General features: G+C 40.5%; 2 protein-coding genes across 3 annotated transcripts in view; one reads left to right on the forward strand and one right to left on the reverse strand.

The window, feature by feature from the left end:
- Positions 1 to 13,774, forward strand: part of LOC134579525 (inositol-trisphosphate 3-kinase B-like) — an 81,097-nt gene extending 67,323 nt beyond the window's left edge. For both annotated transcript variants that reach the window (XM_063438842.1, XM_063438843.1), the window contains 2 exons: positions 765 to 836; positions 12,929 to 13,774. In XM_063438842.1, coding sequence (XP_063294912.1) covers positions 765 to 836; positions 12,929 to 13,276 — 420 coding nt within the window. In that variant the 3' untranslated portion in view covers positions 13,277 to 13,774. The remainder of the gene's footprint in view (positions 1 to 764; positions 837 to 12,928) is intronic.
- Positions 13,775 to 14,265: 491 nt separating this feature from the next.
- The window catches only part of ATG2A (autophagy related 2A), a 108,629-nt gene continuing 95,117 nt past the window's right edge, over positions 14,266 to 27,777 (reverse strand). The window contains exons 32-42 of the mRNA XM_063438841.1: positions 27,020 to 27,155; positions 23,329 to 23,538; positions 22,858 to 22,959; positions 22,556 to 22,640; positions 22,341 to 22,470; positions 19,455 to 19,527; positions 17,835 to 17,917; positions 17,154 to 17,275; positions 15,587 to 15,741; positions 15,328 to 15,480; positions 14,266 to 15,201 (exon numbers count right to left, since the gene is read on the reverse strand). Coding sequence (XP_063294911.1) covers positions 14,965 to 15,201; positions 15,328 to 15,480; positions 15,587 to 15,741; positions 17,154 to 17,275; positions 17,835 to 17,917; positions 19,455 to 19,527; positions 22,341 to 22,470; positions 22,556 to 22,640; positions 22,858 to 22,959; positions 23,329 to 23,538; positions 27,020 to 27,155 — 1,486 coding nt within the window. The 3' untranslated portion in view covers positions 14,266 to 14,964. The remainder of the gene's footprint in view (positions 15,202 to 15,327; positions 15,481 to 15,586; positions 15,742 to 17,153; positions 17,276 to 17,834; positions 17,918 to 19,454; positions 19,528 to 22,340; positions 22,471 to 22,555; positions 22,641 to 22,857; positions 22,960 to 23,328; positions 23,539 to 27,019; positions 27,156 to 27,777) is intronic.

The raw sequence follows: 27,777 nt of genomic DNA on the forward strand, positions 1-27,777 counted from the left end.
ATACATACTGTACCATTATTTGTATTTTTGTTTCTCTCCTTTTTTAAGTTACTCCGCTGGCCAGTATTTCTACTAAACGTATGTACATTTTCTGATCTTTAGCGCTATTCAGTGTAGAAGGTTTCAAATGTCCTGTGATATGACGCGCATGCATCTGGGTGTTTATCGTCAGATTTTAGACACTATTCTACCACTTGGTTTCAAAAAAAGGTTACTGCTGACCTTTATTTCCCAGCAGGAATTTAAAAAATACTATACTACACCACCAGTTCATAAAAAAAAAAAAAAAAAAAAAAAAATAGGCATAGTCATAACATTCTCTAGAACAGATTAGATCCCAGATGTAGTAGAACTACAACTCCCATTATGCTTTGCAAGCCTTTAGAATGACATCATGGAAGCTGTAGTTTTAAAACATCCGCGATCTACCTTTTGGGCACCCCTGCTTTAGAAGATGGGGAACCGGTGGACTTTCTTGTGATCAGTTCACATTTATTTTATTTATTTTTTACACTGAATCTTTTATATATATATATATATATATATATATATATATATAGTATTTTGTTTGTTATATTGTATTCTATTCTAACAATGTAATGTTTTGTGAACCCAGGACAAACTTGAAAATGAGAGAAATCTCAATGTATACGTTTTATAAATAAATAATGTATAATATAATGTACAGTTGGGAGGGGCACAGGTTGTCTCTGTCTCTGTGAGTTTCATTTTGTGGTAAAATGTGAATGTTTTGCTCTTTTCAGGCCGCATACGTAAACCGTTTGGAGAGTATGCACAAAGTACTACAAGACTCCGCATTCTTTGGTTCTCACGAGGTAAGATATGACCAAAGGCGAGATTCCGACCAGATGATGATATGATATGATATATATACATATACCGTCTCTTTAAATGAGACTGGAGCTGAGAAATGTGTGCGGCAAATGTTTAGAAGAGCAGCCATTAATGACGCTGTGGTTATAGTGATTAGCAAGAAGCTTCATCTGTAAATTTCAATAAGTTATACGTCTTTCTGGGTGGATGAATGGAGGTAAAACAAAATAAGAAAGCAAAACTTGTTCCCAGTTCCCCTTTTAGTTAAAACACAAAATATGCTTATTAAAGCACAAAGAAGCCCACAGATGACATAATATTGCTTCCAGATTTTAGAATGACAATTTTAAAGTGGCAATGTGCAATTTAAAGGGAATGAAAGCAACACCTAAAGCACTTCAGCTTGTCGGAGTGCTTTATGTGTGTAGAGTGTGTCCTCTTTTTGTTTTCATTTTACAAAAAGTGCAGATTTCATTAGAAATTGGCAGTTTTATAAATTAACCTTGTTATACCCCTCACTAGCCCTCCCTGGTTGTCACACAAGAGGCCCTGGTACTGCTTTGTTGTTTAGCTCAGTGGAGCTAAACTCAAGAGGCAGCAATTGCCCAGAGCACCTGCCTTGCAAAGACTTCTCATTGTCCTGCATTGAGAAGTATGTGATTGGACAGCCTCATAAAGTCTGGGCGGGGTTAGAAGGGGAGGGCTTTAAAAGGCTGCAGACAAGAGATTTGCAGCTGTTGCAAGCTGTTTGTAGATATATCCCCAATAAGAAAAATGCATAATTAAATACATGCATGTTTTCATTAGGGGTATATCTACTAATAGTTGTTTTTATTTATGTAGGTAAATGACCCTTTCACATGGTAAAACAGGGTACATCCAATTAGTATAAAATATTGTAGGGTTTATCGTTATCATTTTTTGTATTGAGTTGCTGCATATTAGCAAAATTACCAAAATCTCGCTCATAAGGCGTATTGATATAGTAAATCTCTCATTTTCTACAACAGTTTATCCCCTCACATGCTGACCACGTGTTCTTTATGTGGTTAACAAGTGGGCTTTAAAGGCCAAGAGACAGATTGACAGCTTGTTTCCCCTTATAAATGGGGTTATTCACTAAATAATGACCGAATTTGGGATTGATGGCAATCCACAGATATGCTAAAGCCAATTCTGGTCAGAATTTCGTCAGTCCGACTGGATTTAAATACGTAGCCCTGATGCATTCAGTATGCGGATTAAAATCTGTGCTTTCATGTCTGAATCCTGTACAAAAAGATAGGATTCAGAAGATTCGCAAAGCAACAATTTTAGCAAAATTTTGAAATCGAATGCATCTGGTAGGACACACATTAACAAAACATTCATTTGCATTTCTGCAATTGAATAGATAATAAAGCAAGAAGGAATTGCCAGCGGACAAATAGTTAACCCTTCATGGTGCAAGGGTTAATAGTGTCCACTGGCCAGTGCTTGCTATCCAGCTGCTGCATTAAATACTCTAAACCAGGGGTGCCCAAAAGGTAGATCCCCAGATGCTTCCATGATGCTTTGTCATTCTAAAGGCAAGCTAAAGGCACACAAATCATCATGGGAGTTGTAGTCTACTTTTTGGGCGGCCCTGCACCAAACACTAAACTAATAAAAAGCCTATGGGGGTCAATAAGATCCCATATTACTATAAGGGAGGAATTTCACCTCCCTATGTCCACCAAAACTTTAAAACTAGTGCTGCATGAAGATTGGCCTGTTGAATAATGTTGGTACATGGTGGGAGATTTTAAAATATGTAATGGGAAGTCGACACGTCCCTGTCCACACCACCCCTTCTACATGGGAGGGAAGGCATCCACAATCCCTAGTCACCATTCATTAAAATTAAATGACCCTACCTCAACTTAATAATATGAGGGGACAATAAAACTAATTCCTATAAAAATAAAAATTATACTTGCCCATAAGAAGTCTTCTTACGTGTAACTCTTCTTTTCTTTATACTTAAAAAGACCAAATTAAAATCCATAATAACATGTTACAACTAATCAAAAAGTTACATTACAAAGAACGCAACTCTATAAAATGAATCCCTTTTCACCTTGCAAGGGCTCATCTCAGACTGATTGCAGACTGAGCCCTTATAAAGGTTTTCCCACACTATGTCAGGAGGTTAGTAGTTTAGATTTTTTTTTAAATCCGGGCCAAGATTTCAGCCGTTTGGCAGCGTTCAGTCCTGCTGAAATCCAGACCAAATTTAGGCCTATTCAAGGCATTAATTACAAAATCTGAACATTGTTAAATATTGTTGCAGGCTGAATGGCCCCATATGCAACCAGATGGTTTTGTGAACTTTAGTGAATAATTACGATAATGTTTTCCTTCACATACAATATTAAAAATTGCCCTATTAGTAGCGAAGACTCTTCCCTACACTGTAAGGCTGCCCTCACTTTTCCCCTGCAGCCTGATTGCTCAGCCTGGCTGTGGAACGCCTGTGCTGCATCTGGTAATATATAAATATGCTAGAAAGTGTCCCTGGTACTGCTCGAATTACTTCCCCCTCACCGCCCCAGGACCATCGTTGCTCTGCCTGAAGCTCATTCCGTTGCTCTCGCCAGTAGCGGCTTTAGGCTATGTGAGGTCTTGGGCAAACCTCAAACATGAGCCCCCCACTAACAACCATAGTGAAAAAATAAATAGTGGTTGCATTGTGTGTTTATAAGGAGTGTAGTTATAGTGAAGGAAGTTCTTGCAGCATGGAATACAGGGAGACAGTTCCTGCATTCATTGTTTAGAGGTTTGCAGTGTTGCGGTTCCCTGTGTCTCTGCGTTGTGAGCTCTCTAACTGTAGTTATGACATGATTTGCAAACTAAATTAATTTGCAATTATGCTTATCATGTATACACAATTGCGAGGTATGGTTGCATAGCCATGTCGTGTATACTTAAGCACTGGTGTAAAGGGAATATTGGAAACAAAAATAAAAATTGTGATTGGCTGAAAAAGCTTGTAAAAAATAATTTTCCGAGTAAAAAAGTTACAGATAAGAAAACAGTGCCATAAACATTTTCTCTACATATTCGATAATCCCTTTACATATACAGTATCTCACAAAAGTGACTACACCCCTCACATTTTTGTAAATATTTTATTATATCTTTTCATGTGACAACACTGAAGAAATGACACTCTGCTACAATGTAAAGTAGTAGGTGTAGAGCCTGTATAACAGTGTCAATTTGCTGTCCCCTCAAAATAACTCAACACACAGCCATTAATGTCTAAACCGTTGGCAACAAAAGTGAGTACACCCCTAAGTGGAAATGTCCAAATTGGGACCAATTAGCCATTTTCCCTCCCCGGTGTTATGTGACTTGTTAGTGTTACAAGGTCTCAGGTGTGAATGGGGAGCAACTGTGTTAAATGTTGTGTTATCGCTCTCACACTCTCTCATACTGATAACTGGAAGTTCAACATGGCACCTCATGGCAAAGAACTCTCTGTGGATCTGAAAAAAAGAACTGTTGCTCTACATAAAGATGTCCTAGGCTATAAGAAAATTGACAAGACCCTGACACTAAGCTGCAGCATGGTGGGTAAGACCATACAGTGGTTTCATAGGACAGGTTCCACTCAGAACAGGCCTCGCCATGGTCAACCAATGAAGTTGAGTACACGTGCTCAGCGTCGTATCCCGAGGTTGTCTTTGGGAAATAGACATAGGAGTGCTGCCAGCATTTCTGCAGAGGTTGAAGGGGTGGGGGCCCAGCCTGTCAGTGCTCATACCATACGACGCACACTGCATCAAATTGGTCTGCATGGCTGTTGTCCCTGAAGGAAGCCTCTTCTAAAGATGATGCACAAGAAAGCCTGCAAACAGTTTGCTGGGGAGCTAAAGTTCATTGAGGGAACCATGAATGCCAACATGTACTATGACATACTGAAGCAGAGCATGATCCCCTCCCTTCGGAGACTGGGCCGCAGGACAGTATTCCAACATGATAACGACCCCAAACACACCTCCAAGACGACCACTTCCTTGCTAAAGATACTGCAGGTAAAGGTGATGGACTGGCCAAGCATGTCGCCAGACCTAAACCCTATTGAGCATCTGTGGGGAATCCTCATAGGGAAGGTGGGGGAGCGCAAGGTCTCTAACATCCACCAGCTTTGTGATGTTGTCATGGAGTATTAGAAGAGGACTCCAGTGGCAACCTGTGAAGCTCTGGTGAACTCCATGCCCATGAGGGTTAAGTGCTGGAAAATAATGGTGGCCACACAAAATATTTACACTTTGGGCCCAATTTGCACATTTCCACTTAGGGGTGTACTCACTTTTGTTGCCAACGGTTTAGACATTAATGGCTGTGTGTGGCGTTATTTTGAGGGGACAGCAAATTGACACTGTTATACAGTCCGTACACTTACTACTTTACATTGTAGCAGAGTGTCATCTCTTCAGTGTTGTCACATGAAAAGATATAATAAAATATTTACAAAAATGTGAGAGGTGTACTCACTTTTGTGAGATACTGTATATATATATATATATATATATATTAATTGAGAACGAGATATAAGGTAGAGCCACAGCGTCACAGTAGCATGTGAAGTTGTAGAATCTATCTTATAATAGCCTACCTCAGAGCTACAAAATAGGGGGTAACCCAAACAATAATGAATACAACGAGGAGACCCTTGAGACAAGGGGATCCCCCCAAAAAGTAGCTCTGAACACAGAAAAATGCACATATATAGTACCAGATAATTAAAGGAAAAAAGGAAGGGAAAGAGAGGGGAATCACATATAAATGGGTAAAGGGAGTAAACAAAAAGAATCCATGGGATAAGTTAGTTAGTTTACCAGATTGTTAAGGATTTTTAGGCAGGCAGCTTTAGTCCTGTGTGGTGTTTCTGGACCTAGCATAGGGTTATTTATCCCTGGTCTGTTTAACCCATTTGTCTACAGGATTTCCAGTCTGCCTTATGATAGTGGGGACTCTTCACATATTTTTGGGGGGTTATCAGCCCTTAGCTAGCCCTTATTTAGGAAGCTGTGGGAGGTATAGGGTGGAGATAGGGTTTCTTTTTGTTTACTCCCTTCCACCCTTTCCATCCCTTTCCCCATTTATATGTGATGCCCCTCTCTTTCCCTTCATTTTTTCCTTTAATTATCTGGTACTATATATGTGCCCTTTTCTGTGTTTAGAGCAACTGTTTTTGGGATCCCCTTGTCTCAAGGGTCTCCTCGTTGTATATATATATATATATTATCCTATATGTTCTTTATATGTGTTTCCCAATGTATTGTATGTTTGTTAATTATATATGTTGCCACTTTACCTTTGCATTGCCCATACCAAACCACCCTCACATTGCTGCTACAGACACACAAACACCAATACATGCACACATACACACACTGATGCATTCATATCCATACACAAACACACTGATGTACAGAGAGACACATTTTGACACATACAGTCAGAATGTGTCTTTGTTTGTGTGTATTTCTGAGTGAGGGTGAGTGTGAGAGGGCGTGAATGAGACAGTGTTGGGGAGGGAGTGTGACATGGCAGAGACAGGTTAGTGTGACAGTATTAGGGAGGTTAATGTGACAGGATGTGTGTGGCATGGTGGGGTGAGTATAACGGGGTTTGCATGAATGTGGCATGGTTGGGGTAGGGAGTGTGACATGGCAAGGAGAGGTGAGGGTAACAGGATTAGAGGTGTTAATGTAACGGGGTGAGTGGCAGGGTTGTGGGGGAGAGTGTGACAGGGTTGGGGGATAAATGTGGTACGATTTGCGGAGGGAGTTTGGCAGGAGATCTTGACAGGATTAAGAGGGCTTTATGTGACCGTGTGCTTGTGGCATGGTTGGGGGAAATGAGTGACAGGATTGGAGAGGTTCATGTTATAGTGTGAGTATGACAAAGTGTGGATGAGTGTGACAGGGTTGGAGGACAGGGTTGGAGGATGTGTGTGACTACCATTTTAAAAGGGAGTTAATGTGATAGGGTGAGTATGGGAGGGTGAGTGTAGTATGGTTGGAGGGGGTGAGAGTAACAGAATTAATAAGGCTTAATGCGAGTGTTGCTGGATGGTATGTGAGTTATTGGGGGGGGGGGGGAGGGGTGTAAATATATGACCATTTGGATTAAATGCCTACATTTTTGTTGAAGTCCTTGAGTGCTAGCTTTTTTCTTGGAGGGTGTACCTGTGTGCAGCTGAGCACCGGGCCAAATCTTAAAGGAAAACTGGAGTGCAAAACTCCCATCGAACTGTGTATGTATATATATATATAAAAATGTGTGGGCTGTGTTTCAATGAATCCCCACAACAATATCATGTTTTAAGTAATCAATTCTCTGGTGGTCCAGTGGCCTTGCTATGCAGTTTGCAGCTCCGCCAGGTGCAGACATACCATGTGGTAGGTCTCTCATGAGCTTGGGCACTTGAAGTGTCAGAGCATTCCTGTGGTAACCTGTGGCAACACTCTGATTGGCCGAGGTTGTGAGACCTCTACCATGTGGTTTGCAACTCTGCACTATGCAGAGCTGCAGACCGTCTGGTCTCTTGCTCCCCGGCCCTGCACCAGGCCACACACAGGGCAAGCCACCAGGGCCCTGGCCAGTGTCAGTCCTCGGTCACAGACTGAGGACCCAATGAATCAGTCTGCCCTAAGGTGAATTAAACAGCTTTGAGGCCCCAGTCAGAGCAAGGACTTAGGCATGCCTAATTGGAGAGCCGTCTGATAGTCAACACAGGTTATACATGATTGTCTGTGTTATATTCAATGATGTTATTTCTAGAGAAGTGACAGTTTCACGTTAATTCCTAGGAGTTCCTTATTCATGCTAATGCAATTTAGTGTGATTCAACATTGATTCATTTCTGAGCACATTCCCACAACAAAGTAACAGATGCCATGGAGATGTGCTCATTCAAGAAGCATTATAGCACATTAAGTGAATGAGAAATGCCTGGAAATGTAGACGTTTGGCACCTACAGTTGGGTGACCACATGTCCCTTTTGAGGTGGAGATGGTTAGATGTATGTAGGCTGTATTAATATCAGTCCCATCCTGTAGAACACACTGTACAGGGCTATATATTGTGTTGGCACTTAATAAATCATAGAAAGTACCAATGCCAGTTTATTTAAAAAAAAAAATTCAAAATCTGCTCCGACTCTGGCACCATGAAAGTCTGAGAGGACTTTATTTTGCAGAAAAGTTTGATTTTCTTTGATTTGCTCTTAAAGATACTTACTGATAGAACAATTGCTTTACGAGGTTTCTCACCCTTTAAATTACAGTGTTATTATTGGTAATAGTGTGAATATCACTTCAGCCTGAGAACTGGGCTACTACAGTGAAGGAGTCAAGTTTGTGTTTACTCAACAGCTAGATATTGGTGGAATTTAGGTTCTCCATGTACTTATACACGAGGCGCAGTCATCCAGCCAAGCAATGATCTATAGTTTTGAAATAGAATGTGTGGAAATAGGACCTGTTTTCTTTTCAATTTTAGGTTTACACCATTGCATGTTTCTGTCAGACAACTTTGGATGTGGTCAGTTGTGATGGGATGAGGGGTTCCAGAGTTATGACAGCATTTGTGCCAAATTTCTTGCCATTAGAGGACAGTCCCAGAAGGAAATTGACTGAACAATCTAACTTTAAACATAACATATTTTTGAAGTTAAAGGGTTACTCCAACCACCATGACCACTTCTGCTTTTACAAGTGGTCACGGTGGTAGGAATCTGTATGTGCAGTGTTTCTGCTTGAAACCCTGCACACACAGATATGTTTACTTTCGTTTCGGGGGTTAGTTACACTGCTGGCACATGTGACTTAGTCAGCTGGATCTCTGTTCTGGGCTGCCAAATGTTAAATCTCAGCATAAAATAAGATGGTCATCAGCGCACATAGCATCGAGGCTACAGACACGGTCAGCTTCTGCCCTTGAAGGCAGCACTTGCAAGTGGAAGCCTATCTCCTCCCTCTCTTTTATTTGATCCCTCCCTTCCATCCTGCCTATCTGTATTTCTAATATTTCCTCATTTTTAGAATATATATTTTTCTTAATCCCTTCGAAGCTCAGAGTGTGTGCATGCGCTCTGAGCCAGTGAGCATGAGCCAATTTAAATGCCTCTCTTTAAGAAGTATATGATTAGACACTTGCGAGAGTAGAGAAACGTGTGAGGTATTCCTTACTATGTTTAAGAGGACCTCTTTAAAAAAAATTTTTTAAATAAAAAACAAAAACTTACCACAATTCCAACTGTTTGCTATGTCAACTGCCTTCCTACCACAGTTGCTGTACCGCCTACATTTAAATGTTAAAATACAAAAATAAAGAATCTTTAAAAAAATATATATATATATATATTTTAAAAGACTTACCTGTAATCAAGCGATGAGACAAAATTCTGATCTACAGTTTCTCCTCCCATTGTGAGATCACCAAGTATGATGATCTCGATCCAATGTGTCTCAGAAAAGCATTGTGGACCCATTAATCAAATGCTTATTATTTATTGCTATTACATTCGGTGTTTCTCCATGAGTAGAATTAATCGCGTTCATCATCTTCATGTTGTGCTTGATGACCCAGAATGTGAAGGTTTAAAAAATTAAAATAAAAAAGGTCTTAAAGGGAAACTATAATGCCAGAAAATCCCTGGTACTAAAGCTCTCCTATAATGCCACCCTTTTTCAAGCCCCCCCCTTCCCATCCCTGTGGTGCAGAAAGGGTTAAAGCCCTTCTGTCACTTACCTTAGTCCAGCACCGCTGTCCGTTGGCGCTGGCTCGGGCTCCGCCTCCACTCTTCCCCAGCCGACGTCAGCTGGCGGGGGAGACCTAATTAGGACGTCCCCCTAGGAAAGCATTATACAATGCTTTCCTATGGGGTTTTGGGTGACGCTGGATGTCCTCATGCATATCGTGAGGACATCCAGCATCAGTTAGGCAACCAAAAGTCGTCTAACGACCCGGAAGTCACTCATTAACCTGACTGGTAGACCCCTGTCTGGAATTAAAAAGTGCAGTAATTACCTTTGCAGGGTTGAGGGATCTGGGACACTGCACCCAGAACACTTCAATGAGTGGAATGGGCTGGGTGCCTATAGTGTCCCTTTAAAGAGGAAGTAGCTATAACGACTGGCTGTGAACAATTCCATTTCTCAGAAATGGCACAGTTTATACATTGTCTGAGAAAAGAGACCACATCTATTCACCAGAACCCCTACAATAATATGTAGTGGTTTTGGTGCTTATAATGTCCCTTTAAGAGCACTAACAGGAGTTCTTGGTTAGAGAAAGTGTTATTGAAAGGAAGCTCAATCAATCTGCATTGCTGGAGCAGATATAGAAAGATTGTGAATTATGTCATCAACTGCTTCTGCATTGTCACAATCTGTTTATTCCAACAGTGCCATCTGGACAAAAAGCAGACTCGGATCATTCATTATTTTTATTTTTTTCAACAAAGTTTCTAGTTGTTCCTAATAATAACTCTTGCTTCTGCAAACAAAGTATTATTTTTTTTCCCTTTTCAATTCGAGACATGCGGGGAAAAAACCCCAAGATCTATTAAAAGGTTTTTGAGTCAATGTTTATTTTAACAGTTAGGTTAAAAACATTGGAGGTAGGAAGAGATTTTAATAATGTTCTATCTTATTATTGTATAAACACTATTAGTCAAGGCTGAGTAAAGTCAGTCAGTAATTATAGATTGAACCGTTACTTGTTTTACGCGTCATGATTGAATAAATCCTTAGAGGACCGCTAAAGTCATCCAGGACACATCATCTCAATGACGCGGTGCTTTAGCTTAAACCCTGCAATGTAAAGCATTCCACATCTAGTGGCTGTCCTCTAGTGACACTGACCGATGTAGAAGCTCCAATGGAAAAGTATTAAATCCAAAATAGTTTAGATGCGCGAGCTCTACGAGCAATGCATTGGACCGTCGCGGAGGAGCTCGGCAGCGCTGAGGGATCCTCGGTGCTGTAAAAAAGCAGTTATCTCGAACTTTAGGAATACAGGCTTGTACTCGCTTTAGTGTTCCTTACAACAAATGTCACACAAATTGGACTAGATGTCATTTTATTTTATTTTAAATATTACTTTAGTTTTTTTTTTTTTTTTTTTTTTAAATTAGCATTGTCTTCGGGTAAATCTGTGCTGGGTTGTATTCTTCATTTCCTGACACTGCAGTCAGTCCATAAACACATTTTACTCACATATACAGATGTATGGTGCATGACACTCCACGCACCATAATAACCTATGCTTGTTTGAACCTGTTGTGGCACAAGGAAGTCTTTTGTCTCCCTGGAAACAGTCTGAGATTTTTTTTTTGTTTTGTAAATCATTGCAGTTACAAGTAGCTAATGACAGTCTTGGCCTCTGGGGAAAATTAAACCGTGGATCTGCTAAAGACCAATAGTCCTGCTTCAGGCTCGAATTCACCACTATTTTGATGCAATACATACATTACAGTTTCAAGTGCATTTGATTTTTAGTCTAAAGTAAAATTGATATTAAACTTTAAAGTTCCTGTTTAACACAAACTGCCAGGATTTGCAGCCTCTTTAGTGAACTCTTACCAATACAGTATGTATTTTGAACATGCGGCCTTCCTATTATGTTTAGTGGGAACATTTGGCATATCACACTCACAAAAGCAGCAGTGCTTTCAGCTGCAGGATCCTCGCTTGCCCATGTGCTCCTTTGTGCTAGTTCTGCCAGTTTATACTTGCTCACGGCAGGTTTCTTGGTCCATTGGACTTTGCCTGATTGCTAAGACTGCTCCTGAAACCTGGCCTCTACTCTGTGTGGGTCATAGCATTTACAATGGCTGCTATCATCAATTCACATATTCTGAAGAATATAACCCTAAACCGCTTCATGAGCTATGCTGAAAATATAAAGGCTATCATTGGCTACCTCCTAATTTAGGCACATCTTGCCGCATGAAGCGGATTGGTAGTAAAAATATGACCTTGAAAAGAGTATATTTTTCATTCTTTATATTGTCTATATAGTGCATTAAAATGGAGGTCCAACTCCTTCACCAAGTGCCTTTTTAACTTAGAGCTTGGCAAACCACTGGCAGTTTTCTGCGGTTCACACAAAGAAAAATAGTGTTAACTTACATACAGGGCTCGACTCATCTATTTTATCTAACAAAGTCATGGAGTAAGCAATTTTTTTTTTAATGGTAAAATCATCAGTGTGATTATCCTGTTGACTACAATCCTAAAAAAGACTGACATTACTGTATCCCTCTACTGATTAGAATGCATAAGCAGAGCAAGCCATGAATTACACACAATGACAGACCAAACCAAATGTATAGGTATTATCCTAACCCTTCCTAAAAACTTCAATTCTGTCTGGCAATTGTTTGTGTGTATTGAAGTTAGCGGACTTGTTGAAAGCGGTTATTTGGGTTCACTTGCATCAAAAGAACACTATAGTCACCAAAACAACTGTAGCTTAATGAATTAGTTTTTGTCACTGCTCAATTCTCTGCCATTTAGGAGCTAAATCACTTTTGTTTCTGTTTATGCAGCCCTAGCCACTCTTTCCCTGACACGGCCTGCATGAATGGTTTAATTTTCAATCAGATGTAACTTACTTTAAAAGTTTTGTATCTCCTACTCTGTAAATATAACTTTAATTGCATACAGGAGACTCCTGCAGGGTCTAGCAAGCTGTTAACAGAGCAGAAGAGAAGACATTCTAAATTAAACAGAATATGCAATACAGTAAACATTAGATCTCTCTGAACAGGAAGTGTTTAGGAAGGCTGTGTAAGTCACATGCAGGGAAGTGTGATTTATATAAACAAAGTGATATAACTCCTAAATGGCAGAGAATTGAGCAGTGAGGCTACGGGGCCATGATCTATACACTAAAACTGCTTCATTAAGCTAAAGTTGTATTGGTGACTATAGTGTCCCTTTAATGCACTAGATTACCAGCGATATGTGGACTTTTAGCAAGGATATGATGGATTACTCTAGTGTTATCCGACTGAGCATATAGTATAACCTTCCTTCTTTCTTGCTTCAGGTGATTGGAAGCTCGCTGCTTTTTGTTCATGACCGCCGTGGATTCTCAAATGTGTGGATGATTGATTTTGGAAAAACATCTCCAGCACCCACTAACCTTACCCTGCGACATGATGTTCCCTGGGAAGCTGGCAACCATGAGGATGGCTACCTAATAGGACTGCAAAACCTAATTCAAACCATGCAGGAGACAATACGCAAAATAGAGGAAAGCAAGGAAACTCAAGTTAAAGAGTCGGGGGAAGGACAAGAAGAAACAGAAGATGTAGAAATTAAGAGGGAAGAGACATCAACAATAATGGATACAAATGACACTGTAACAAAGAGAGGACTTTTAGCACAGGAATAAGCACTAAAGGAAATGGTCCAAACACCATCTGCAGAGAAAGGCAACAAGGCAGTGGGACATAAGAGTTGTTAAGTCTTATAAACCAGGTTGTGATTAGCATAGTTAGCGTGATGAACTTGGCTCCTTGCTGCTTCATTCCAGGAATTGACATTAACAAACAAACAAAAAAAGGCTTCCTTAATATTAGAATCATGATGAAAAGCTGGCCAACTCCAATATGGAGTGCAGATAGATAATGCAGGGCTTGATCTTCCATGAAGATGAGGACACTGTAGAACTACAGATAGTAAACAAAACATTCATCCACATCAGGGAAGACCAGTATGGACCTCTTCTGTTTGCATGACTCTTCGGTGGGACTTTCTAACTTGTTGCTCATTTCTGTCTTTATCACTGTATCATTATGCTGGGGGTGGGAAGGAGGGGGCACACAGATTTCTAAATTTTTGATGGTCACCCTATAATAAAATGGACTCACGGGTCCCTTTTGGCAGTGTTCTGCTGCTTGGAGGGTCTGACTCATAGCTCCCTTCTACCATGTCACCTTGGAGCGCTGTGTTAATGTCAACATTATGTGGAACTGGAACCTCTTATGTTGCATGGCATCTACTTAACACCACCCAAACATGCCACCCAGGCTGTAATACTAGGAATAGTTCACAGAATAAAGTGTTATCTTAAGTGCCAAGTAAAAATTCCAGCTATTCCTTCCAATGGGAAGAGTATTTGCCAAATAAGGTTGGGCAGCGCCAACTTAATGCATTTTCTACATCAAGGAGCACTAAAGAACACAACAGCAGCTCCGTTCTGTGTGTCTCCTGTCAGGACAGGGAAATTGATTTCTTTCTTGTTCGTAGTAAGAGCAAAACTTAAACAATGTCACATCGTTTGCTCACTATACTTTAACGTGTGCGAAAATTTTAGTTTGACACGATTTAAATATCCCACATTCTGTGAAATAAAGTCAAAATATATACATTTAAAATATAACTGCCGGTAATATTCTTTCTATCACACTCTATGATCGCCCTACCTATCTGGTACATTTGGACAACAGGAATTCTTAACATTCTATTTTTATTTATATATTTATATATGTATACATATATTTTCATATATATACTTATTTGGCCTCGGTGTTGGAACAAAAGCTTTTAAAAGAGGGAGAGGAGGATATAAAAAGCGACATAACACACTTAAAGGAGGGAGGCCCTATGGAGCTGTGCTGTGCTCCTTCAAAGGATAGTACAGTCACACTGTGCTCAGACTCATTTTTGGCGTGCAGAGAAAAAAAAATAAAGTCTCTGGTAGCCAGGCTGGAAAGTGCCATATTGTCTTTTGATATCAATGAAGGTGCAGGGGACAGCAATCAATACAGACACTGAATTAAGGAATAAAAGTTGTAAGTAACAGTGCTGTGGACGAGTTAATTGGGGAGTCATTGAGGGTTTTAAGAAGCAGTTAAATAGGCAATAAAAAAAATTAAAATAAAGGACATGGAACTTTTTTCAGATGGCAAAATTTAGTCACAGCCTGTTTGATGGGGCAACAGAAGGCGCTTTAGATTGGTGTGGGGTAGTTATGCAGTCACGTTTTGGGTCCACTTAATACAAAGATGTAGTGTACCCCATTCAGCTTCACATATTTTCTCTCTTTTGGCACTTTCGGGGGCAGAGATGTGAAGGCTTTTAGTCTTGTCCTTCCTCTGACCTCCACTTTTGAGAGTCCTCTTTGTGGGCATCAGGCCGAATCTGGTTCCTCATCCCACCAAGTAGGTTAGAAGTGGCTTCTGTGGCCACTATGAAAGGCTTCACAACAGTGGGTGGTATTTGCCGTAGTACTCCTCCAACTGCACCTGTCAAGCCCTTCTGCTCGTGGCCACGGGATGCTACATCACGTATGGTTTGAGCAGTGTCAATGACACCCTATAGAAAGAAAAGAAAAAAACCAAACAAAAAAAACGGTCACAGGCCAGAAATTTTGTTCAAGGCAAGTACAGAGAACCAAAATTCATGCTCAAAACAGTCTTTATGCTCTCCTTGAGAACTCACCTCTCTCACAGTATCATATGCCTTGGCCACACCTTCTCGCAGATCTGCTGGCTGTTGGCCTCTCCGTAGTCTCCGAGACTGCCTCACATCAAGTGACAAGCGGGACACTGGTGGTGTAGGAGACAGGATATCGTACACAGTCTCTGCAGTAGCCTACAAGTAAATAATAGAGACGTCAAAAATGTGATACTTAATGATCTAGTCCATAGTATAAGACTCCATATAGTTTCAGTTCTAGTGGGTCCAAGATATACCACACCTGTATAGCTTGCACCAAGCGATTGCTGAGCTCCAAAGCAGCAGATGCAGTGGAAGTACCAAATGATGCTGCTCCCCGCTGCAAACCGCGTATAATGCGTCCATCTTTACGATATTGTTCAATAGGCAACCAGAAGAGGTCTCGCACACCATGAACTAAAAGATTTGAATAAAGCATGATTCATTTCAATTAATGCAAGGGATCATATATTACATCACTGTTCGTGTCTATTTCACATTCAAATTGTTATTATAAAATTACTTACATAGAATCTTACATTATGGAGTTAGATCCTCAAATGGTGATATATTTTAATAGTAATATTCACAACGCATGACATCTCCCTCATATTACAATATATACCCATCTGATAATTTCCCTTATTTACAACTTGAGAGGGATGTATTGGATGTTTCTTTATAAACTGTTTTACCAAGTAGAATACATTAACTTGTAGTTTAGTAATAGCAAGTAATTTAATTTATGGTAAGACATGGATTAAACTTCTCAGCAACTTAACAGAAAATACATCAGTTTCCAATAGCTCACAAAATGGCTGAGCTTGTATTTTTTTATATGGATCAAGATACTCAGTATTACCTGGGTGGTAAGCCCAGGTAAATCACCTCCATCTAATTTCTGTCAGGAGCTTCGTCACTGCTTGTACCTTTGTACATGAGCGAGAGTACAGCACAAAGGTCTGCAGGATCCTCAAACCAATGCAAACTAGCAATGTCTATGAGAATTTACAGAAGTTGAAGGAAGAAGCACAGTCTTTTATTTTTTTCTAGCAGAGTTTTATTCAAATTCTGAAGCCGTCAATATGGGGTTTTCAACCTTTGGAGAGCTGAAGTGTGTAGGCTTTTCCTGGGGTCTAGTGGGGCTTCTGTCATCTCCCTACTCAGCTCCCTCTTGCGCACTGTTTAGTGAGCTGGGGGCCGGAGAGATGTCATACTCCTGCTGCCGGCATTACTGCAAGGGAGCAGAGCAGGGATATTACAGCTGCCCGCCTCCCTCCCTCAGCTCTCCATGAGCAGGCTACCGCCGCCCGTCCGCCTCAGCCCTCCATGGGCCGAATGCCCGTCTCTGCTCAGAGGCAGCCGGTCACCTCAGGGGCTGAACAGTCTCTCAACTCCCAGGCTTTGTCAAGCCCTGCATTAAAGCCTGTGGATTGAGGGGCTTCTACTAGAGAGGACCAAACAAATATACTGTGAAAACCCAGTGAGAGATTTGTGTGACTTAATTTCACAGTTATTCCAACTAGCCATTACATTACACACTGTGCGGTTTATTGGCTAAACTTGCCTTGGAGGAGAATTGACAATTGCACAATTTCGTTCACAATGGCTAAGAAGGAGATTTTTTCCAATTGAACTACTCTGTCTTAAAATATGCTATTGCCTCGCCAAGTCTCCACAATTCCCAGTTCAATGAATAAACTTGTAAGATATTTATTATCTGATACAGTAGCCATTGCTGCTTGCCTGCAAGTCAAACAAACTTAGTTTTTTTTTTTTATACTCTAGCAGTTCGTTTCCTTTTGGTGAATATTTCAAAGTTTACTTACAAAGTTGTACAACAGAATGCATGGGTCCCACTCCTCCCAGGATCCCTGGCAGTTGGTTTTTCCGTATATCAGTCAACCATTCATTAAGAGCATACGAAAAAACCTTGTCTGCTCCCAAGAGCCTGCGGAACATGAAAGAAGGAAAACATAAAATTAACAATTTTGTGAACTGTACAATGGTAGTAAGTTAATGCAGACCTATAACCATTAAACTGGTAAGCTGGCTATATGGATAACACATCTCTATTTAACTATTCTGAAAATGAACAAACTTCTGTATAAATTTACGGACAACAAAAGCACTGGTCTATATGCAGATACTGATAAGTACACAACTCTCTGTAAACTAATTTTGATACCATTCTGTTCGATATATGAATACTGATAATAAATGCATCACTACATAAATACACTGATAACAAATACACTACTCTGCATACATGTACCAGTAATGAACACAAATGCTCTGGATAAATAAACTGATAACATACATTGCTCTGTATACGGATATTGATAAGGGACTAGGAAAAGAGAGACAGGGTCACAAGGTGCATACGTTGTTACGCTGCCTGGAGTATTGACATAAAGACCAAAGGCAGTCTCTTAACAAGCATTAACATGCTGTATATAAAAAACAAAACAATAAAAACCTAACCAAGTATTGACACATGATCATCATACCCATGTCTGCAATAAAGTCTCTTTAGTTTCAGTTCTGAGCAGTTTAGTTGAGCTAGTCCAATTAAGATTCCTGCAAAAGTTCCCTGGAAGAATAAAAGATTAACTTCATATTCATACATAGAAACATAGAATGTGACGGCAGATATGAACCATTCGTCCCATCTAGTCTGCCCAGTTTTCTAAATACTTTCATTAGCCTCTGGCCTTATTTTAAAGCTAGGATAGCCTTATGCCTATCCCATGCATGCCTAAACTCCCTTACTGTGTTAACCTCTACCACTTCAGCTGGAAGGCTATTACATGCATCCACTACCCTCTCAGTAAAGTAATACTTCCTGATATTATTTTTAAACCTTTGTCCCCCTAATTTAAGACTATGTCCTCTTTTTGTGGTACGTAGGTATATCGTCCTAAATAAAGGATATGTAATGATAAACCCCCCACGAGTAACTCTGTAGTACACATACTTGTTGCAAAGTCCAATACAATTAAGGCTAGTGATGAACTCCACTCATACAGCCACAATATGATGTAAGACTACCTACTCTCTACCCCCATCCAATGGGTTGTGGGAAGGAGGAAAAGTACTTTAAAATATTGGACACATGCCAAAGGATATCATCTATGCCCCTTACCCCTGGGTAAAAATTGTACAGAACTGCGTTTGCCTATCTGTTCCCCACCACTTTTCCGTGGGTAGTGATATGTGGGTAATCTACACCATAGTAACAATGAATCGTGAGCAAATAAAAAGAGATTAATCAAATGTGATATGCAAATCATTGCACATTATAAATAAAAGAAGAAATAAAACCAACACATATCAAATATGTAAAAAACAAGAAAAGACAGAAACGTAAAAAGCCAAAAGTGTGAAATGTGTAGTCAAGCAGAACAAGTGAAAAGAAAAAATAATTACACACTTGTATTTACTGTAATATGCTGCATTTTAAACCCTGCACCAGCCACTGCATGCCAATCTCCCTATCTTTGGGTTGCTTACCCGCACAAGAGTTTTAGCATCTTATTGGTGAGGTGTACAAGGGTACTCTTTTGCAGGTCTACCATATATTTTACTGTATGGACTGTTCACTGGGTTTATCCTGTTTATACCCTTGGGTGCCGGAGGTACACTCACTGCTGACATTCATGGGGTTAATTGGGATGTTTAGCTTTTAATATTGTACCAGATTTCCTTAAATTTTTTATGAACTGAATTAGGCCCCCAGCAAAGTTTGGACCAACCAAAATGAGTGAAACGGTCAGAACAAACTATCCAAACCAGCCATATTGTTCTTCCAGTCAAAGGTCTACCAGGTATACATCTGTTGTGTGTGAGTTAGTTATTCAAAAAATGTAAAGTAGAATTTAGCTTACGCTTAATGGCCAGCATGTACATGAGAAATTTCTGGCTGCATGTACTGCAATATTAGATCTATACGAATGTATCCTCCCAAGTCCATTCACAGGGCTCCACAGACATGGACAATACAGAGAGTAGACATGACAGACTTGCAGTACCAGATTTATAGGTACTGTAAGGATGTGAAGGAGCAACCAGTACCCCCCTCTAACTGAAAGTAATAATAGACAACACTACTTGCCACTGCCATCACTTACCACCTGTTCTGTGGTAACATGCTTTCCTTGGTAATCCAGCCATATTGGCACTTCGGAGGTGAAGCGGAATTCTCTACAAAAAAAAAAAAAGGATTATGGTGAATGTACGAAAACCTTGCCTGTCTCTACCAATTATAATTATTTCTCTCTATCAACAACCAACACAAATTTCAAGAACAAATGAAATATATTATTAAATACACACACAAATTAACTAATCACGTTTGTCCATTCTATAAATTCCGATTTCATTTTATATTTAGGCCAGATTCATGACAATACTGCAAGGAATACTCTCAGAAGAAAATTGAAAAATGGATAGCTGGAGTCATTAATTCTTACTTTGGATAGACATAAGACTTATGAGATGTGCTGGGTGAGAATTTAAGTTTTCAAACACTGCAACAATTATGTTTTCTACACCTTTTCCAGGGCAGTTTCAGTTGGGTGAAACTTAATTCCCGTAGTAAGAAAAGAAAAAACAACCATACGCCATGTCTCTCTGAATTACAAGACTTCACATATACTGTGCCATGAGTGTGAGGTGAGTCTGAAACATGGAAGAGTATTAGTGAAAATATATGGGTGCTTTCTCCAGGTGGGATGAGACTAATATTCCAAACCGTGATGGCTAAATGATGTGCTGTCATATAGGAAGGTGAGAATCAGAAGTTAAAGGACCACTATAGGCACCATAAACACTGGAAAGGACTGAACTGAGCACTGGGTCCCGCATCACTTCTAAATGATTTACTCACTGTTTAGGAGAGATTCTTGGTCCATGGCAGCCTTCAGTCCACCCTCCAATGAAGATATGGCGGAGTCGGGGCTATGCTCCAATTCAAGCCACACAAGAGATAGTGAACAATGTTTAGCTGAGAGCGTCAGCTGAGTGCTCTCAGCCAGTTACTACCCCAATGCCTGTGTGAACGTTTATGGAGCAAAATAGAAGAATAACTCTGCCTCTACCATATCATCATTATAAAGAGGGCTAAAGGCTGCCGGGGACCAAGTATCTCTGCAAAATGGCAAGTAAACAGTTTACTTGTGATGTTAGACCCACAGATTCCAGGCACCATAACTGCTTATATCAATTTAAGCTATTAAAGGGACACTCGAGGCACACAGACCACTTCTGCCCGTTGGAGTGGACTGTGTACCAACTCCCACTACCCTTAACCCTGCAACTGTAATTATTGCAGTTTTCATAAACTGCAATAATTACCTTGCATGGTTAATTCCTCCTCTAGCGGCAGCCACTAGAGTGCACTTCCTGGTCCATAGCACAGGTTTGTGTGAGGACCTCCAGCGTCGCTAAAATCCCCATAGGAAAGCATTGAAAAGTATTTTCAATGCTTTCCTATGGAGAGGTCTAATGCGCGTGCGTGGCATTGCCGCACATGCGCATTAGGTTTCCCCAGCCGGTGGGCGTGATCAGTCTCCCCCGCCGGCTGACGTAATGAAGGGGAGGAGCGGCGGCGGACCAAGAAGCAGCAACGAGGGACATCGTCGCTGCCTTTGGTAAGTGACTGAAGGGGTTTTCACCCCTTCAGTAACCGGGGATGGGAGGTGGGAGGGAGAGGGGACCTGCAGTGCCAGGAAAACGGATTGTTTTCCTGGCACTGGAGAGTCCCTTTAACCCCTTAAGGACACATGACGTGTGTGACACGTCATGATTCCCTTTTATTCCAGAAGTTTGGTCCTTAAGGGGTTAAGGTTCCTACAGTGTTCCTTTAACCCCTTAAGGACCAAACTTCTGGAATAAAAGGGAATCATGACATGTCACACATGTCATGTGTCCTTAAGGGGTTAAGCACCCAATCTTGGAGCTCCAAATAAACAGCGACAAAACAACAGGACATTGCTGATACCATTAAGAAAGGGTACTGTGTGGCACTTCTCATTTAGATACAAAAAGAAAAAAAAAAATTTCTACAAGAAAACTACATTTTTAAAAACTGTTCCTAGCAAAATGTGAATTGTGAACCTGTATATGCCATTATGCAGAGCGGTTTCTTATACGAATACAAAAAGAGAAGTCCTGCGCCCACTCCCATTACTACTGGGCCGGCAGCAATGACTACAGTACACATCAGCCCCAATATTTAGTAAAAACCAAAGAAAATAAAAAGTTACCTGCGCTCTCTCCTTAATCCCTATGTATATTTAGACAAATGGAGGTCATTTAGTTGCTCCAATGGCCATTGGAGGAAATGCCCGCCTGCCTGGGGCTGATGTGTACTGTAGTCATTGCTGCCGGCCCAGTAGTGATGGGAGTGAGTAGAGGACTTCTCTTTTTGTATTTGTATTTACTTTGTATCACACAGCCTTGTTACAATGCTGCCGCCCATCCCATGTGTTCCCTATTAAGGGTTAATAAGTTTATAGGGGTGTATATAAAAAAAAACCCTCTCTGTCTCATTAGAGATATTTTTGCCAGAAGCTCAAGGAAGCAGGCTGAAGGGTCAGTGTTTGGACCCGCTTAGGGGAGTCTGCCTTGATGTTGGCAGGCAGGCATTCCCTCCAATGGCCATTGGAGCAACTAAATGACCTCCATTTGTCTAAATATACATAGAGATTAAGGAGAGAGCGCAGGTAACTTTTTCTTTTCTTTGGTTTCTTATACTGCTCAATTGATAGTATGACGCCGGGGATAATTTCAAGCATCCTTACTCTTTAAGTAGCAATATTTGAAGAACAGTATTTTTCCATAGTCAACCTCTATTCATTTGTGCTTTCTTAGTTACCATAAAGTAGCCGTTTCTTTCTGAATAACGTATCAAACACAATAATTAAACTTGCCCCATTTGTCCTTCTCTATGTCTTTAATCTACAACAGTTTCTCTCATAACAGCACACACTAAACATTCTTCTTCATCTTTGTACCTGAAATAAATAGGTTGATCACTTGATGAACTATGAGATGAAGTGTCTTCTTCACTGGACTCCAAAGAGGCCTCTAACCCTGGCTCACCATCTGAGGAATTCTGCCTGTTTGTGCCATCCATATGAGAGGCTGAGGGGGAGAGAGACATGTATGTGAAGCAAACGAAATCTCGGTGTCCATAGTTTCATTACAGGATTTTTCATGAAATACTCACCATCTGACCCCATGTCCAAGGCAACCACAGGATGAATCCCAGAGGCTAGACTAGTGAAGAAGTCTTTCAAGAAGAAGAGAGCATCCTATGAAAGCAAGGGATATGGAGAGCAATTGTTGCATTAGAGAGGGGGGAAAAAAAGAATAAAAGAATAAAAGACAGAGATGGAAGAGTAAAGGCAGGAGGAAGAAGATCAAGCAGTGTATCAACTGCAGGAATTAAGAAATGGGGAAGAATGAATAGAAACTATGTGATATTGACCATGTTCGGGAATACGAACATGAAACTCTTTAATCTCGTACCTGATCGATGTTTAGTCTTAGCGGCATTAGGGACATTCGGAGGCAGCATTCAGGCCCACCCAGTCCAGCTTCCGGACACACATGGAGAGCTTTGATAGAGAGCTAAAATGAATGGTATAATAAAGATTAGTTAAATCGTATTAAAAGGTTTACATCAAAATATATTAACTTTACATGCACAGTTTACTACGGCTGCCATGTTTAATCTATAACAAACCATCTCCACAACACCTGTTGCTATTCTGCTCTTCACCTTTCCTATTTTACCCAAAATTATCTCTGTTTCCATTTATAATGATCTCTTAATCGAAACGGTTCTTCTTTTCTTATAGTTCTGGTCACATTCATCCTATTTAATCCAACCAAATGGAACCATTCTTCAACCATGCATTTTCTACTAAACCTCTTAAACCTTGCTTTCAAGACCTATAGTCCATGATCTCACTGCTCGTTCACGTGCCCCTTTCTCACCATGTTGGAGTGAGCTCTCCGTGGCATCTTTTCACTGGTGTACAAGTACAAAAACTTGTTGATGTGCGATGTAGCCAGACGGTCCCTTATTTCCAGTTCCTGAACTATAAACACCTGACGAGCAATGGGCACTTCTTCTATCTCTCCAGTTTGAAGCTTTTCATTTTTGCCTCCAGATGGTACGGGATATGATTCATGCTGGAAGCTTACCTGTAGAAATGTAGAAAAACAAAATATATCTCAACAGAGAATGGAAAAAGGAAAAAATACACAAAGAATTATCTGCATCTGTGACCACGGACAACAGTATTTATTGAAAGCGTTAAGATGATGAAGAAAAAAAAAAATATTAAATAGGTTGTCATACCCAGTATTCATGATTCATTGTAAAAAATATTGTCAATCTGATGTGGGTAGGTGGCTTGTGCAAAAATGAGTTTCGGCTGGTTGGTCCAAATCAAATTCCTTTTAATAAACATTTTAACTAATCGATTCACCTGGGATTTAATCATGGAGTCTTATTCATTTAATAAGACTCCAAAAATCAGTCTAGTGGATAAATGGAATGGTTACCGAGTAGAGATGGTAAGATTTTTTAAAGCATTAGAAGGGTTAATCTGGGTCAACTGATTACAGCATTGCAAGGGTTAATTTGGCTTTTATTAGCCAAAGGAATACGTAATTTGTTAGAATCACAGGAAAGGGGATGTAAATGAGGTCTATTTATCTTGAGCCAGAGTTCAACAACATTTACATGTGAAGAGTTTTATACCTTCCCAGACCTGCCAGCTTCTAGCCTTTTAAAATCTGCTAAGCACAGACTTCTGGCCTTTTGGTATGGAAATTAACAGTTAGAAACTAGAGTACAGCCCTCTGTGCTAAGAATCATATCCACAAAACCATTAATAATAATCTAGGGAAGATAAATTAACTTCTGCAAAAGAAGTCTAAACATGACCATCGTCCCTTACGCCATTTAGGGGAATTGTGCAGATGAGGTCTCTTATGAGGTGTCTCTGGAACAGAGGAATTATGCCAATTCCACATATGAAAACTATCTTTGTACTAGGCATATAACAAGAAACAGGGACCCTTTTCTAAATTCATTCATATAAATGTGTGGCCAAAATGTGAGATAGGAGGTGTCATCAAACTAGAATCTCTACAGCCACTCCTCATCCCTGTTCGTCCTTCAGAGGCTGGCTTGGAAATTTGAGATTAACACAGCGGGTATAAAATCTGATGAAATGTAAATTACTATTTTACGCACTTTGAGACAAAATCAAATTTTGCAGTTGACATTTTCTTTCCTGCTCCCCCTGGGACTGAATATACATGTACTATGCTAGCAAGGTGAATAACTAGGATTTTATGTTACTTTGTTCCTTCTTATTTTGATTTGTTTGTCGGTGTAATTCATTTGTTTACCATCTTTTTTTTTTTTTTATATGTATGCACCAAGACAAATGTTCCTTTATGAAGTCCTGCTTTTTATGTTGTATAACCAGATTACCTGAAGAGACCAAGTAAATAATAATTTGATTTCATATACATTCTACTAAACTGTGTCTTTGTGGGTTTTTAATCTCATTTAATTGAGTAACCTAAGATGCCCCATTTTAAATCGTTTTTTATACTAGAGATAAGAGTGGGAGGAGTTAAGTGGGGTTATTTAGTCATTATTTTTGGTCTACTGCAGATGAATAGTGATTTTTTTAACCATTTAGCCTACTGTAGAAAGTCACATGCTCTCCTTGGAGTTGTCTATTAAGTATATAAATGCCCAGGTACTAAATTATGAAGTGGCAAAGAAGACAGATGTGGGGTCAAAGTTTGTCTTTTGGTTGTTCTTCTCCATATCTTAGGGGGGGTTTAACTATAAATAGGACAATTACAAAACTTACAGGAACGATAGGTTGAAGAGGGCCCTGCTAAAACGAGCTTACAGACTATAGGAGGTGGGGTGTAAAACACAATAGGACAGGCAAGATTTACCGACAGTAATACCTTGTCATTCCATCATATTAATTAAAATAAATAAATCTGGGCTATTGTTCCAAACACATAGTCACAATTATCAGTTGGCATAGCCCTGGCCCAAACAATGAGAGGAAGAAAAGATTTTAAAGCCTCCACCCTTCTGAGAGCAGCCATCTCAATGGCATAAAATTAGGCTCTGAAGGGGACGAGGGCAATGAGGCACTTATTCCATTATGGATATGTTGTAACAGACACAACTAGGCCTCAAGGGGCGGGGCCTGACTGGCTAACCGAGCGGACGCACATGTTATGAGCTCCTGAGCTAAACCGATGAAAAACGCAACGGACCGCAGCCAAGCAGTAGGTTTTCACCGCACAACCCACGGGCTGAAAAGGGGGGACCGTGCTGATCCGAAAGACACCAAACTTGGAGCCGTCCGGGTTTGGACCGCCAGCCTTTACCCTACTGCGGCCTACAAGCCTATCAGGCGCAGGAGAGACCTCCACGACTACACTAACTCACTAACTGCTTCTCGAGTATCATAGCAGAGCAGCACCCAAGATGGCAGATCGCGCAAACAACCCCACTACTGAGGCCTACCTGGCAGTCTCCCAAGCATGGCTGAATCTTATCTTTGAAAGGTTTTGGGCACGATTGGAGGCACGGCTGGAGGGCACACTAATCCCCAACCGACACACATCTGAACCTGCGAAATCACAGTTCCACTTGCACAGTCCCGCCAAGCACCCAAAGCCAGCAGGCACGCAGACGAACCTGCGGCAACCCCGCAAGAAGCCGCGAACGCTGAGAACACACATGCCGATCACCCCACGGAGGCTTGCATATCTCAAAGGGAAAGCGCGTGGTGATGGGTAGCAAAGACAGGAGACAAGCTACCGGGACTCTGACATACACAGCCCCACAAAATGGCGGACCGGAGGGCAGGAGCACTACGAGGCACCCAAGCACAGTACAGCCTCATGTCTCTTTAAAAAGTACACACCTGCATGACACCCCAGCATCGACGATTTGGTGTACCCAATTCCAGAGCATTGGCAGATCTGGGATCGGCTGACCCCAGGATCCTATGGGTCATGGGGACAGGTCCTGAACCCTCCCGGCTATTACTGAGACTGAGTTCATTACAAGCTGATACCCCCCATACGCACACAAACTTGCCTTGCTTGTCTAGTTTTATTTCATCTTCTACATGCACCCTAGTCATTGCTCTTCCCGCTGACAGTATCACAGAGACCCGGCTGATACCCTCCATGTCTCCCGTCCCTCTAGCTAGTCACTCACACAAGCTAGGGTTCATGCTCCCAGCAGATTTTTGAACATAACTAGCACTGAATTCTTGATGATGTTAACACGTACCCTCTACTCACCAGCGAATAGGTCTATCTAACCTGTACTAAGGGTCTCCCACCATTATTAACTTGTCTAGCATGCGTTCAACCTGTTTCAAAATATGTTTAAAAAAGTGCAATTCCTTTATGTGCCATAACACTGTACCAACGATGTATACGCTTGTCAATGTTGTTGTGGCATAACAAGCCTGTATGTTAACCTTTTACACACAAAAATAAAGAATTAAAAATAAAACAACTAGGCCTCAAGTCCGTTTCATACCAATGTGCCATGAGGCATAAACAGAGAAAATGGAACGGTTACCCGAAATGAACGCAATAAGGCGGCAATAGCTCTAACCTTGGTCAGCTGTATTTCCATTAATATGTCGTGATTCCTCCCATTTCCTCCCTGTGTCCTCCATGTGTTCTGCGGTCGGTTTGCAACAGAAGATCGCGATGGGGAGCCACGGGCACTCTGGAAACTTGTTCTAGATCTACAGAACAAGATGGAACATTGGTTGCACATTACAGAATTTGTTTTCCATTAGCTTACCTAACACGATACATGTTCGATTTGACTACTTACCACAGCCTGTTCAGCAGTTTGCATTATATGCAAGTCTTTCTAAATCGGCAACTGATCTAGATTTAATAAGCAATGTAGAATCCAGATATGAGCAGCTCTAACCAGCAGTAGTTTCAGAGATATTAAATATCCTTCATGCTGATTTCTATATTAAACCTGCCTAAATCTACGTACAGGTAGACAGGTAGGCGTGTAGTAAAATGCAATATGGTGGGAACAAAATGTACTACACAGCGGGGGACATAATAGAATAGAAGGCCATAATCCTCAATACCTACATAGATAAAATATTCTTGCAAGGACCCCTATTACTCATGAGAGATCAAACCAGCTCCTTCTATACCATCATTTTACCCAATTAAAGATAATAAACCTGCAAAATAAATCCAGCAACTAAATCATGAAAAATAAGTGAAGTAAAAACTAAATTAATAAATACTATAATCATGTTACTTTATCTCTTTATACCATATGGGGGAGTATGAAGGTTTTATACACTGACTAGAATATATACGGTCTTTTATTTTAGA

The sequence above is a fragment of the Pelobates fuscus genome, chromosome 12 (assembly GCF_036172605.1).
Source record: "Pelobates fuscus isolate aPelFus1 chromosome 12, aPelFus1.pri, whole genome shotgun sequence".
Classification (NCBI taxonomy): domain Eukaryota; kingdom Metazoa; phylum Chordata; class Amphibia; order Anura; family Pelobatidae; genus Pelobates; species Pelobates fuscus.